This window comes from Panthera onca, chromosome D3 (genome assembly GCF_046562875.1).
Source record: "Panthera onca isolate mPanOnc1 chromosome D3, mPanOnc1 haplotype 2, whole genome shotgun sequence".
Lineage (NCBI taxonomy): Eukaryota > Metazoa > Chordata > Mammalia > Carnivora > Felidae > Panthera > Panthera onca.
The window spans coordinates 76,641,986-76,655,644 of NC_138350.1; the positions used below are offsets into that span (position 1 = coordinate 76,641,986).

At 48.5% G+C, this 13,659-nt stretch overlaps 1 protein-coding gene across 1 annotated transcript in view; it reads left to right on the forward strand.

Annotated features, from left to right (window-relative positions):
• Positions 1-12,838, forward strand: part of LOC132666039 (O-acyltransferase like protein-like) — a 65,075-nt gene extending 52,237 nt beyond the window's left edge. Inside the window, exons 12-15 of the mRNA XM_060613972.3 lie at positions 276-408; positions 3,582-3,768; positions 9,308-9,450; positions 9,984-12,838. Coding sequence (XP_060469955.3) covers positions 276-408; positions 3,582-3,768; positions 9,308-9,450; positions 9,984-10,109 — 589 coding nt within the window. The 3' untranslated portion in view covers positions 10,110-12,838. The remainder of the gene's footprint in view (positions 1-275; positions 409-3,581; positions 3,769-9,307; positions 9,451-9,983) is intronic.
• Positions 12,839-13,659: the final 821 nt, after the last annotated feature.

Genomic DNA, 13,659 nt, shown 5'->3' on the forward strand with positions numbered 1-13,659 from the left:
AGCTGCCAGCACAGCTCCTTAAAATGGACTGGGTCATCGTATTTCCTTGGGGTCCAGGGTGGAGGGGCCCAGGGGCGTTTGCAACTTGAGCAGGCCAGCTGTGGCACAAGGCAGGACCCTGAGGGTGCCGTCTGTAGATCGGACTGAGGAAATGAACAGAAGCACCCCAAATTTTCCTTTGGATTTGCCGATTGTGCCGATGGACATCTGAGAGATTCCTCTCTTCATGTCTAGATCAAACATGACCTTTTGCCTCATGTTCTTTTGTTTTTCAGTGAAAACGTGACTGTGTTGTACTTCTCCGAGTACTATACAAAGCCCTACTGCAGATTCGGACCATTCCTCGTGGGGCTCTTTCTGAGCATTTTCATGCACCCAAACCGCCAGGCAAACATTCTTAAAACCAAGGTAAGTTTGTCCCATACTTCACTGCAAGGGCCGCGTCTGTTTGGGACTGGAGTGGCCCATTCGGCCCGGCTCTTCCAAAGCCATGGGCAGGAACCAGACTGCTCAGTACTTTATTGTGTTGCGTTGCGTTAGCAATGTCTCTTGGTGCCAGAGAATAAGAGAGACCTTGTCTTCTCGCGAAAGCCTGGTTCTCTGCTTTCTTCAAGGAGCTCCTTTAAGAAAGCTCCAGAATTGGAACCCAGCGGTGTTCCACCCGTTGGAGCCTTGGTACAGACCCAGAGAAATCCCCGACATGGGAAAAACACACCCAATGAGATTGCAATGGCAAGGCCCTCTTTTGAAAGAACATAGTTACTTGTTTGTTTTCATAATTAATTTGTTTAAGTTTATTTATTTATTTTGAGAGAGAGTTGAGGAGGGGCAAAGAGAGAGGGAGAAAGAGAATCCCAAGTAGGCTCCAGAGCCCAATGTGGGGCTCAATTCCACGAACCATGAGATCATGACTTGAGTTGAAGTCAAGAGTTGGACGCTCAACTGACTGAGCCACCCAGGCTCCCATAGTTACTTCTTATAACTTTTTAAAAATGCTTATTTATTTATTGAGAGGGAGAGGGCGAGAGAGAGCATGGGCAGTATGGGAGGGCAGAGACAGAGGGAAAGAGAGGAAATCCCAAGCAGGCTCTGCACTGTCAGCACAGGGCCCAACGCGGGGCTCCAATCCACAAACCGTGAGATCATGACCTGAGCCGGAATCAAGAGTCCGACGCTTGGGGCGCCTGGGTGGCTCAGTCGGTTAAGCGGCCGACTTCGGCTCAGGTCATGATCTCGCGGTCCGTGAGTTCGAGCCCCGCGTCGGGCTCTGTGCTGACAGCTCAGAGCCTGGAGCCTGTTTCAGATTCTGTGTCTCCCTCTCTCTCTGCCCCTTCCCCGTTCATGCTCTGTCTCTCTCTGTCTCAAAAATAAACGTTAAAAAATTAAAAAAAAAAAAAAAAAAAGAGTCCGACGCTTAACCAACTGAACCACACAGGTGCCCCTGCCCCATAGTTACTTTTTAATAGCACAGGCTCCTTGGTTTCTACAGATAGGATTCTTGGTCAGATTCATTGGTTCCATCTGGGAATCAGGACATGCGGTATCTAAGGGGGAAGAAGCTGTTACTTTACCTTGCAGGTAAAATTCCTTCCCTGGCTCCTTTGCGGGTAATCACTCTGATTCACCAACCAACCTCGAGACTCAAACCGGAAAGCCGGGTTCGTCTTCCTCATTGACCACTCCTCCCATGAAATCTTCCACCAATCCCTGTTGAAGCGCCTCTTTAATGGCACTCTGTTGTAATCTACAAGTGAATCGTGCATCTACAGGGGAATATCATAACTCCAGCCTATAGGAAAAGTTACGTAGCCCTTGTATATGCATTTTTTCCGGTGAAGCCCTATGCTTCCAGGGAATCCCTGCTGATCGTTTCTTCTCCTGTCCTCTCTTAGCTTGTCCAGCTGACTTTGGTGAAGCTCTTCTCATCTCTTGATCTCAAATCTACACTTGGGGCAATCTATTTAAAACACTAGCTGGTGTTGCCCTTGAACTGCGCAAAAGTTCCTCTGGTGGCAGAGGTGAAATCTAAGATGCGGGGAGAACATTTGTTTATTTTATTTTATTTTTTAATGCTTATTTATTATTGAGAGACAGAGAGACAGAGCATGAGCATGGGAGGGGCAGAGACAGGAGGAGACACAGAATCCAAAGCAGACTCCAGGGTCTGAGTTGTCTGCTCAGAGCCTGACGCGGGGCTCGAACTCACAAACTGTGAGATCTTGAGCTGAGCCAAAGCAGGATGCCCAACCGACTGAGCCACCCATGCACCCCTCATTTTATTTTATTTTAGAGAGAGAGTGAGAGTGAGCAAGCAGGGGAGAGGGGCAGAAGGAGAGAGAGAGAAAGAGAGAGAGAGGGAGAATCTCAAGCAGGCTCCACACTCATCACAGAACCTAATGTAGGACTTGATCCCATGACCCTGGGATCATGACCTGATCTGAAACCAAGAGGCAGACACTTAACTGACTGAGCCACCCAGGTGCCCCAAGGACAGAGTATTTGTGAACCACTCCGAGGGCTGAGTCAGGACCAGGAAGCATAGAGCCCGAACACAAGTCAAGCTGAGCTGGAGAAACAAGGTGGAAGGGACGGGCAGACCAAACACAAATCTCTAGAAGCCAGAAAATAAGGACATAGTGTCCAAGCTGGAAGCAGCGGGGGGCATGTGTTATATGCTGGGCATGAGATGGGGCGGTGTGCATTATGAGTGAAAAGGTGAAGGGGATCCTAGCCTAAAAAGGGGGGCTTGTGGAGAGCCCCCGAGGAAATGCCTTTCCTTCCATGTAGCCAGAGCCTACCGCAGGAATCTGAGGCCCAGGCGGGGAGAGCTTCCCTTTAGAGACAAGGTGGTGGACTGATAAGATGCTAGTTTGGTTCAATGGAGACGTTATCATAGCAACCTGGGAACTGAAGCTTAGAAGCAAGAGAGACTCTTGGAAGACAGATCTGGGTCTAAAAAGGTCAAGTTAGATGACCTAAAATCTAAGATCTTGAACTGAGCCCCAGAATAGAACTTAACCCATGGTGCTATTTTCTGAGCTAGAAAGTTCTCCATTCCCCCACTCCCTCTGCCATTTTATGACCCCAGTGATTAGGGTGCAGCCCACGTATGGATTGGGTGCCGGAGGCTCTTGAGTTGTTGGTGGGGACAGAACCAATCAAGGAGCCTTACTAGGTTCAGGAACAGGATGAGAGGTCAAGAGGAGGCTCCAACATTATCTTCTCTTTCTCCCTTTTTTTTTCCCCCTTAAACTTTCATTTAATAATTATTTGGGATTCACGGCCATTTTGTGCAATTTTATCACGTGGGGATTTGTGTGACCGCCACCACAAGCAAGGTGCAGAACTTTGCTGTCGCCACCAAGATCTCTCCGTGGTCACACACCTCACTCCCCCCTACCGCACCCCAAACCTAACCCATCGTAACCAGTAATCCGAATCTTTTGTGTTAGCGACATTTTGGGCACCGATCGAGGTTTACAAATAGATACCGAAAGTGACCAAAAAGTAAATTCGTGTAAAAGGAAGTAAATAGACAATGGCCAGAACGAGCTTGACCCATGTCTCTCCTTTCCCTGTAGACGCAGGCCCTGCTGGGGTGGACTTGCTCCCTGGCCACCCTGTTCGCAGTGGTCGCTCTGGCGTATGCAGTGGATGATACTTCTGTCACCTCTTCACCTGCCGTTGCTCTGTACCAGGCCCTCCACAGGACCCTGTGGGCAGCAGCCGTGGGCTGGGTCCTGTTGGCATGTCAGGAAGGCTATGGAGGTACAACGCAGCACGGGGGGTTGCTTATAGGTTCACACTGTGTCCTTTTAAAGGGGACAAATGCGAAAACACAGTGTGCGCGGACGGGCTTTTTTATTTGTTGTTGAACGACTGATACTGACTCAAAGACATCAATTTGTTTATATCCTGGGGGAACCCCCCATATTCTGTTTTCAGTTTCTACACTGGTTTATGTACAAATGTGGGTTCTAAGCCTCTCCAATGAAGCTACTTTAGAAGCTGGAGGAGAACAAAGAGGGTCCTACAGTAAGAACAAAATACCAGTGGCAGGGACCAAAGTGGTGGTCACACCCACCCTGGGTCTCGGTTTCCTTATCTGAGGGTAGAGACCGAATAGTTCCCAAGATCCCCTTCAGCCCTGTGACAAGCTGGGGAACTGTCTACTGAGCCTGGCTCTCAATGTGTGGAAAGTCAAGCAGAAAAGGGGCCTAAATGGCAAGAAAGGGGTTTTCTTCACATTAGAAATGGCTATCCAAGTCACCTGATGTCTTCTTCCCTTTCTTTTCTAGTTGGCATGAGATAGGGACTGGATGCTTGGGGTGTCGTAAAATGACAGGAGAAAGACTGGCAAGAATCATCCAGAAAAAGTTCTGGCCCCGCACTGGCCAGAAGCCCTGAAGGGTTGGAAATAGAGCCAGGTGGAGTCATGACACGTTTATATACCCTAGGGAAATAATCAGGATGAGCTTAAAGTTTGGCCTGTGAACCCAACCCACTTAGCCTCAGCAAAGGCGTTTGGGATTCATGGGTTAAGGAGGAAAATGATAAATTGATCACAACAACTCTTGCTGACGGGGCACAGGCTTATGCCAGGTCTCATGGAGAATTTCACCCAGGTGATCCTGGGTGACGCCGGCCACACCGCTGTGGGTACAGCTATAACGTGCTATTTCTCTGTGAGAAAGATGGCGCCTAGAGAGAACACTTGAAGGTCACACAGCTCGGTAGTGGTTGAGCTAGAAAACGAACCCCGGACCGAGTGAAAAGCCGATGCCCAAAGCCCGTGACCGTCGTTTCTGTGCAATAGGACCCCTCTCAGATGTTGGATTGGTAGAACTGTTTCTGAGTTTGATGAGTATATAAGGGTGAGGAATTTGTTCTTTAATATTTTAATTTTAAACGCTTTCCCTTCTATGGAGACATGATGTTAAAGAAGAAATGGGCCGCGTTCTCGCTGACAGATGTATTTGCATTTCTGGGCAGCTGTTTGAATCACAGGACCCCACCCTAACACTGCTCCCACCTGGTGACAATGACCATGAGCTGTCCCCAGAGCCTCAGAACATAGGCAACTCCTCTCCCTGGCCTGGCACAGGCTGCCCACGATATGGTGGTAGCATAACAGTATTCTTGTCTCTTGTAAAAGTCGTGCTAAATGAAGAATAACTTGCTGGGGGGAGAGTCTTAGGTCAAGTTAGAAGATTAATCAAATTGGGGGCACTTGGGTGGCTCAGGCGGTTGAGCGTCCGATTCTCGATTTTGGCTCAGGTCGTGATCTCATGGTTTGTGAGATCTAGCCCTGCATCGGGCTCTGCCCAGATGGTGCAGAGCCTACTTGGGATCGATTCTCTTTCTCTCTCTCTCTGCCCTCCCCCACCCAGCTCTCTCTCTCTCTCAAAAACAAATAAACATTACAAAGAAAAAAAGAAGATTAATCAAATTTGGGGCACCTGCATGGCTCTGTCAGTTAAGTGTCAACTCTTGATTTTGGCTCAGGTCGTGATCTCACCATTTGTGAGTTCAAGCCCACGCGGGGCTCTGCGCCGACAGTGCAGAGCCTGCTTGGGATTCTCTCTCTCTCTCTCTCTCTCTCTCTCTCTGCCCCTCACCCACTCGCATGCTCTCTCTTTCTCTCAAAATAAATAAATAAATATTTTTTAAAAGATCAATCAGATTTGCAGCATTATCATTACCGTGGAGTTAGTAAATGCTAGCAATTCTTAGCCTGAGCATGGACGACGCCTCCGTTAATCCAGACGACAGACAAGTCCTTTGATGCGTTCTTGAGTGATACATGTTTTCAAAGAGTGTTGTCATTAGCCAGTCACAATTGCAGGCGCGACTGATGTTCTAGGTTTGCATCTCTGGTGCCATAAGATAGCAAGATTGGTTAGCAGGTCAAGGTAGGAGGTGACGGGTGAGGTTCAATCCTAGAAAATATGTGTCCACCTGGTGACCTTTAGAAAAGTACATCTGTAAAGGAACATTTGAGGAAGTGTTTCACCAAGACTCTCAGGGTGAGAAGGGGGGTCCTGATGCCTCAAATCATCTTTCCATCGTCTGAGTCAGGGCCAGTGTAGACCATGAGGGTTTGGTTCCGTGCTGAGTTGCCAGAGTCCTCTTCTGACCACGTGACTCCCCCAGTTAAAACCTTTCGGTGGTGCCGTCTCTCCTTCAGGGGTCCTCGAACTCTAGTAATACATGGACCCATTCCAAAGGAACAAGAAGTCTTTGGGGATCCTTAGTATTGGCTTAAATTATTTCAATTCTAATTTTACCTAAACATGAGCATACATAAATCTAGATATAAATTTTTATGTTTATAATACATAGATTTATAAAGTCAAAACAAATGTGGTTATAAAGTAACCACAAAAATGGGGCACCTGGGTGGCTCAGTCAGTTAAGCATCCAACTTTGTCTCAGGTCATGATCTCACGGTTCATGGGTTGGAGCCCCGTGCCGGGCTCTGTGCTGACCGCTCAGAGCCTAGAGCCCGCTTCAGATTCTGTGTCTCCCCCTCTCTCTGCCTCTCCCCCTGCTCACGCTCTCACTCTTTCTTAAAAATAAATAAACATTTAAAAAATTTAATCAAAAGGGGGCGTCTGCCTGGCTCAGTCAGTGGAGCATGCGACCCTTGAGCTCGGGTTTGTAAGCTCGAGCCCCATGACGGGTGTAGAGAATACTTAAAAATAAAGTCTTCAGAAAAAATAATAAAGTAACCATACAACTACAAAACCAACAGGGTCTGAATTAACAACACTAATTTAATGTGATTAACAGTTGACTGGAGCCAGTTGTGGCTCATGACGTGACCAGGAGGTTGCTTGCTTTAAGGATGTTCTTTTGTGTTTCGTTTACCTGCGTGACACGGGCTCTCCGTTGCCTTAATTTTCCTATAACTATATTGTTTGCTCCCCAGAAATGTCTTGGTTGATCTTATCCCTTGACATTCACTTGGGGCAAAGGTATCTTTGGCCGGCGAGTCCATCTCTGTTCTCTCAATCATATAAAATACTTCCAGAATGCTCGCTTTATGCCAAGCGCTGTTCAAGTTGCACAGGATGTGGAGCAGTAGACAAGAAAAAAAGTCTCTGTTGTAGGAGATCACAGGGGGGTAGGGGACACAGCCCGGGAGACTCCAGTAAGCTGCATAACGGCCCCTGGTAGATCAGGTCCAACTGGGACTTTGCAGATGTGATGGCGGCGATCACGAGATTGGGAGGCGGGGAGATTATATGGCCCTAAATGCGGTCACGTGTACCCTCCAAAGAGGAGGATAGAGGGACACTCGCAGAGGAGACAGCGACACGAAGATGGAGTGGGGACACATTTGAAACCGCTGATGTTGCTGGGAGGGGCCACGAGCCAAGGAGAGCCAGAAGCTGGGAGGGGTCGGAGGAGACCAGAAATGGATTCTCCCCTAGAGCCTCCAGAGGGAGTGTGGCCCTGTCCACACCGTGATTTCAGCCATACTGGTTTGGGGCTTCTTGTCTCTAGAATGACGCAAGAGTAGATTGTTGTTGTTTTGAGCCACGATATTTGTGCAATTTGTTGCAGCAGCCATCGGAAACAAATCTGGAGCCAGGTTAAGTAAATATGTGTATAATTCCAGCGTGGATATATATAGGGAATAAAAATAAAGCCGGGATCGGAGGGTAACTGGAGTAGGGGTGAGTTTGCAAATATTTGCAGGCAAAGAGATGGTGTGGCAGAGGTCTCAAGACTGGAACGAGCTTAGTGGGCGGGAGAAGCAGCAAGAAGACCGGTGAGACAGGAATCAAGATCAAGGTGGGAGAGAGATGGGAATGAGAACACAGAGGAAGGTAGCAGCCAGGTCATGCAGGGTCTTCAAGGCCCAGGGGAAGGACTGGATTTTATTTTAAATTTTTTAACATTTATTTATTATTGAGAGACAGAGCGAGACAGAGCATGAGCAGGGGAGGGGCAGAGAGAGGAGGAGACACAGCCTCTGAAACAGGCTCCAGGCTCCGAGCCGCCAGCACAGAGCCCGACGCAGGGCTCGAACTCACAAACCGCGAGACCGTGACCTGAGCCGAAGTCGGACGCTCAACCGAGTGAGCCACCAAGGTGCCCCGGATTTTATTTTAAAAGCCATGTAACGTAATCTGACCTGTGATTTAAAAGAGCACTCTGGACGTTGCATGGAGACTGCAGGGCAGCAAGAAGGACAGCAGAGAGACCAATGGATCCGTCAGGAAGCTACTGTACAGGTCCAGGGAGTAGGAGCTGGTGGGTTTGATGCGGGGGTTAGTGGAGGAGATGGGAAGAAATGGTCCAGTTTGAGATAGACAGTTTTAAAGACAGATGGTAGCACTCTGTGGGATATGGGAGAAAGAACCGAATTTGGGATGACAAAGATTTTGTCCTAAGCAACTGATACAACAGTGATGCATGACTGAGCACTTGAGATGAGCCTTGTGCCAAGGAGAAACAAGTTTTTCTCTTTTCTTCTTTTTCTTTTTCTTTTTCCTTCCTTCCTTTCTTCCTTCCTTCCTTCCTTCCTTCCTTCCTTCCTTCCTTCCTTCCCTCCTTCCTTCCCTCATTCCTGTCCTTTCTTGCCTTTCTTTCATGGCTTGAAACAACAGAAATCAACCCTCTCATAGTTCTGTAAACTAGAAACCCAATATCAAGGTGTTGGCAAGGTCCTTCTGGAAGCCCCGAGGGGGCATCTGTTCCATGGCTGCCAGCGAGCCCTGAGTTCCCGGCCCGAAAGTGCGTCACTACGGTCTCTGCCTCGCCTTCACACGGCTTTCTCGCCCTGCCTCTCCCCTGTGTGTCTGTGTCTCCTCTTCTGCCTTCTATAAGGACATTCGTGGCTACGCGTGGGACAACGCAGTTCTAGAAGTTATACCGAGTTACAGAATATTTGTCCCGAAAGAGACCTACACGTTGACCAGACGCAAGCCTCTCAGTAACAGAGGACGAGCCTGAGGCCAGGTGACACGAACCACCTCGTCCCAGGGCCCAGCAGCTCCCGTGCTGCGTCTTGAGCCAGAACCCAGGCCGGTGGAAGGACTTGGTTCCTTGTTTCCCACGCGGAACGGTTGGTGCTCAGGGCTTGAGGTCGTACTGAGGAAGTCAACTGACTGGAAACGCTGTATTAGCGTCTCTTATTTTTTCACATTCCTGCAAAGTTTGGTTTGGTGTGGGGCACCTCCTCTTAAAAATCAGGAGAATAAAGGCCTTCTTAGAAGTCCATGCACACAGGTGCACAGCACCCAGAGGGACCGGGCGGAGTCATGGCTCCGTAAGTCAGGCTGCCCGTTCCCTCCAGGGCTGGTGAACAGGCTCCTCTCCTGCCACATCTGGGCTTTCCTGGCCAGCATCAGTTACGCTTGCTACCTGGTTCATCCGATCCTCATCATGCTCTACAACGGGCTTCAAGAAACGCTCATTCACTACAGCGACACCAACATGGTGAGTGAGTCCCCACTCTCTGCTCTCTTGTGGCTCCACTGTCCCTTCTCTGCTGGAGCCACCACGCAGCCCACTGGCTCGGGGAGAGAAGCTCGCTTTGTTGTGGGGGCTGCTAGGAGCCTATTGTCCTTTGCTTTCTTTGAGGGTGGGCTTTGGGATAACATCTTTCTTCGATTTTATTTATCCTATTTATTTTAAGTTTATTTTTATGTGTTTTGAGAGGCAGTTAGAGAGCCAGTGGGGGAGGAGCAGAGAGAGAAGGAGAGAGAGAATCCCCCACAGGCTCTGCACTGTCAGCACCGAGCTCGATGCGGGGCTCGAACTCATGAACTGTGAGATCGTGACCCGAGCCGAAGTCAAGAGTGGGATGTTCAACTGGCTGAGCCGCCCAGGCGCTCCTACCTTAGTTTTAACGTTCAGGGCTGGGGGTCTTACAGATCTAGATCTTACGGCCGGGATGATGCCCTTTAAAACCAAACACAGTACGAATCTGGTAGTAGGATTGCATTCACTCTGCCCCTCTTTCTCTCCAGTTCTACCTTTTCTCTGGACACTGTTTGCTGACCTTCATCACTGGGCTGGCCCTGACACTGTTCATTGAGAAACCATGTCAGGAGCTGAAGCGGTACCTGTTGGGACCAGTGCCTGCTGGGCCATGAACATTCTGGTAAAACCCTAGAGAATGACTGGGTTTTTTTCTGCTGGCAATGAGCTAAAGTAGACAGGGGCTCATTTATGTAACAGACGCTTGTGTTCCCGAAAAGGGGTGTGAATTCTGATTTGGTGAATGCTTAAGATATACAAGTTCTCTGTGCTTAATGCATAAAAGAGTTCTGAGTGTTTATTTACTATATAAAAGAGTTCTGTGATAGCCTGTTGGGTGGCACAATAATCACTCTCTGATGTACCTTTTTAGAAAACAAAAAACAAACAAACAAACAAATAAACAAAACCAAAGAAAAACAATCTAGATTTGTGATATCTTGTTCGGCATGTACTTTCTGTACCGATGATCATAGGAAAACATCAAATCTAGTGAATTTAATGAAACTTGGGTTATAATCACATTTCTTGGTAAAGTCACAGTATGTAGTTTTTCACGTCATTGTTATCTTTGTGTTATCATGATACCTTTGAGGACTTGTAACTTTATTTCAGAGCCTCAGGATTGTATGACCCACTAGCGTGCCCAGTTCATGGGTGTGTCGTTACAGGCCTTCCAAACATTATCTATTTTACAGCACGGTCGCTGTTATGGGTTGAATGTGTCCACCGAAAAAGATACAAAGTCCTAATCCCGTCATACCTTAAAACGTGACCTGTTTGGGGGGGGGGGGGAGGTAGTGTTTTTACAGAAGTAATCAAGTTAAAATGAGGTCATGGGGGGAGGTGGCTCTAATCCAGTATGACTGGTGTCCTTGTAAAACAGGGAAATCTGGACATAGAGACAGATACGCACAGAGGGGGGAAGATGTGAAAACAGACAGCAATGAGGCAGCCATCTACAAGCCAAGGAACACCAAAAATTTCGGGCAGACACAGAAGCTAGACGAGGCAAGGAAGGACTCTCCCCTAGAGTCTCAGAGAGAGCAGAGCCCTGCTGACACCTCGAGTTAGGACTTCCAGCCTTCCAGAACAGTGAGATGATTTACTGTTGTAAATCAGCCCGTTGTGCAACCCTCGCAAAGAATACAGTCCCTCAACAAAACTCCCAACAGAGAAGGACGAGATCCAATCAATGGCTCCCATCCCAACTCTTCGGTTTCCAGCAACAAGGCCTGGAAATGGAGAGATTTATAAGGCCAGGGTGTCCAGGCTCTCAGGCTTGTGTTCCTTCCTGGGTGTGTGATTTCACGTTGACCATCCCTACTTGCATTTGCTTAACATCACTTAAAACAATGCTCTCTTTGTGTACTCAATAAATAAAGGGTTTATTAGCAATCACGGGGCTATGAGGAGCTAATTAGCACAGAAGACTCCCCATCTCTGTACTGTGTCTCTCCAAGCGGATCTGCTAAGACCACCACTGGAGGGTGGGGAGGGCTGTGAGCCTCAAATCTTTTGCCAGGGCAACCGGCAGCGAACCTGGTCCTTTTCCACCCCACCCTGGGGAGCCTCATCTCCCGGAGGCTTGGTCTATTCTCCTGGCAGAATCTGACCTGAGCCAGGAGACAAGTCCCTGCCCGGCATGTTCAGTGTCTGTATCAGAATGCACCAAGTTGGGTTTTGGGGTGACCCCCAAGTTCATGGAGTTCTTTGGGAGCCCTCTGGTGGCTGATTTGGCACCTCGGACTTAATTAGGCCTCAGAGGAGATCTTGAGGGCGTGTGACCTTTACAGGAGGAACCCTACAGTCCGGATGGATGCTGGTGGGAAATGACTCCCCCGCCAACACTGACGGGCAGTCAAATTGCCAAGTGCTTCTGGTTATGAGGCTAGAAACTTGGGGCCGTGGAAATAGCTTTCATAACGACTAGTGACATTGCCTTTGAAAGTTTTTTGTGTTTTTTTTTTTTTTAATACGGAAAAAAAAATACCCTCTCCACGATTGCAATTTCACAAAATATAAAGTAGGGATAGAGAAATCCAATTTTGTTCCGGCTTTTGTTTCGATCTGGAATTCCCGAGGGGTTTAAGATTTATGGAGTATGTGGAACTTCTTTCGATCCTGAAGCAAACTGTAAAAAAGCATATGACATTTACGAGACAGCTGGAAATTTGAACACGGCCTGGATATTGGATGATATTAAGGACTCACTGATGTTTTAATGTGATAGTGGTATTGCGGTCATGTTTTTGTTTTGGTTTTTTTAAGAGCCTTTATCTTTCAGCTGCATCCTGAAATATTTATGGACAGAATGATAAAATCTGGTATTTGCCTCAAAATAATACCAGGAGCACGAGGGAGACCAGAAACAAGATTGGCCATGTCGTGATACTTTTTGAAGCTGGGTGATGGGTATGTGGGACCTCATTATACTGTTTTTTTCTTCTTTTTTTTTTTTGTATATAATAAACTGAAGCAAATTTCTAGAGGCGGCGACATCAGCGTAGAGAATTGATGGGTGACTCCTCTAATTCTCCCTAAATTCTGAAATTCATGTTTCGTCCCCACATATCAACCCGGGGACAGGTCACATTGACAGTACAGTCACCCCCGCAGATCTAAAGGAACTCCGGCCGCCCTTAAGTTCCTCCCGACTGGTGTTGGGAGAGTCCAGGGATATCTCGCTGGTCTTGTAAACGCCTGGACCCTCCCCGCTGCCCCTCCCCCACCCCGCCCGGCTCCGTGCTCAGCCTACTGCGTCCATCCAGAGCACAAATGATCTCCACAAATGTCACAAGCAGGTAAGTCCCCTCTGCCCCCACCTTATGCCACCTGTGCTCCCTCATTGAGGCTTTGATGCAGTGCTGCTAAGTGCTCAGCGTGTTGTTCCAGAAACTGCTCTTGCAGATTTTCCTTATTCTAATAGAGGTCGTTCTCCCTTGGGTGCCCCATGAGCCGATGGGCGCTGGGATGGAGAGTGACAATTGTTTGCCCTTTACATTTGTGCTGTTCACCACTAGCCCTGATCACCATGGCTGGCACACAGTAGGTGATCAATAAATGGCGGCTGAGGCAGTGATGGAATGAACCCCTTCTTTTTTTAGGTGATTCCTTTTCCGGGAGGCTTCTCGTGCCTACAGGCAGGCACCTCTCAACCAGGTGTCAGATATGTTCAGTTTTGTAAGACTCTTATCCCCAAATGGCCCCAGCAGGCCCCCTTCCTGGGAAGGTCAAAGCTGAGAGGCTCCCAAGTACTTTTAAAAAGGTGAGAAGCCTTTAGAACTGGAGTCCGTAGACCCCACCTGGGATGGAAAACAATGCTGTGCTAATATCGCGGAGGCAGCCATTTTGGGTGGCCACCGCACATGCCTGTCCCGTCCTCCCTCGCGAAACCAACTCTGACGTTCCAGCATCAACACTGGGGAGGCCCCATACTTCATAAAAGCCAATTTTGTCCCCCTCGGTGCTCTTGCCGGTGATTGGCCCAAGTGTGGTCATGTGACCCAGCTCTGCCCAATGAGACCTAAGGAGGCGTGTGCCGGGGACTTCTGGGAAAGACTGTCCTCGCGGAAACGGGTCGGGGTTGGGGAGCGTCAAGGAGAAAGTCCTTCTCGTGGTCGCGTCCCTCAGCCTTGTGAGGATGTGGTGCTGTTTGCGGTTGTG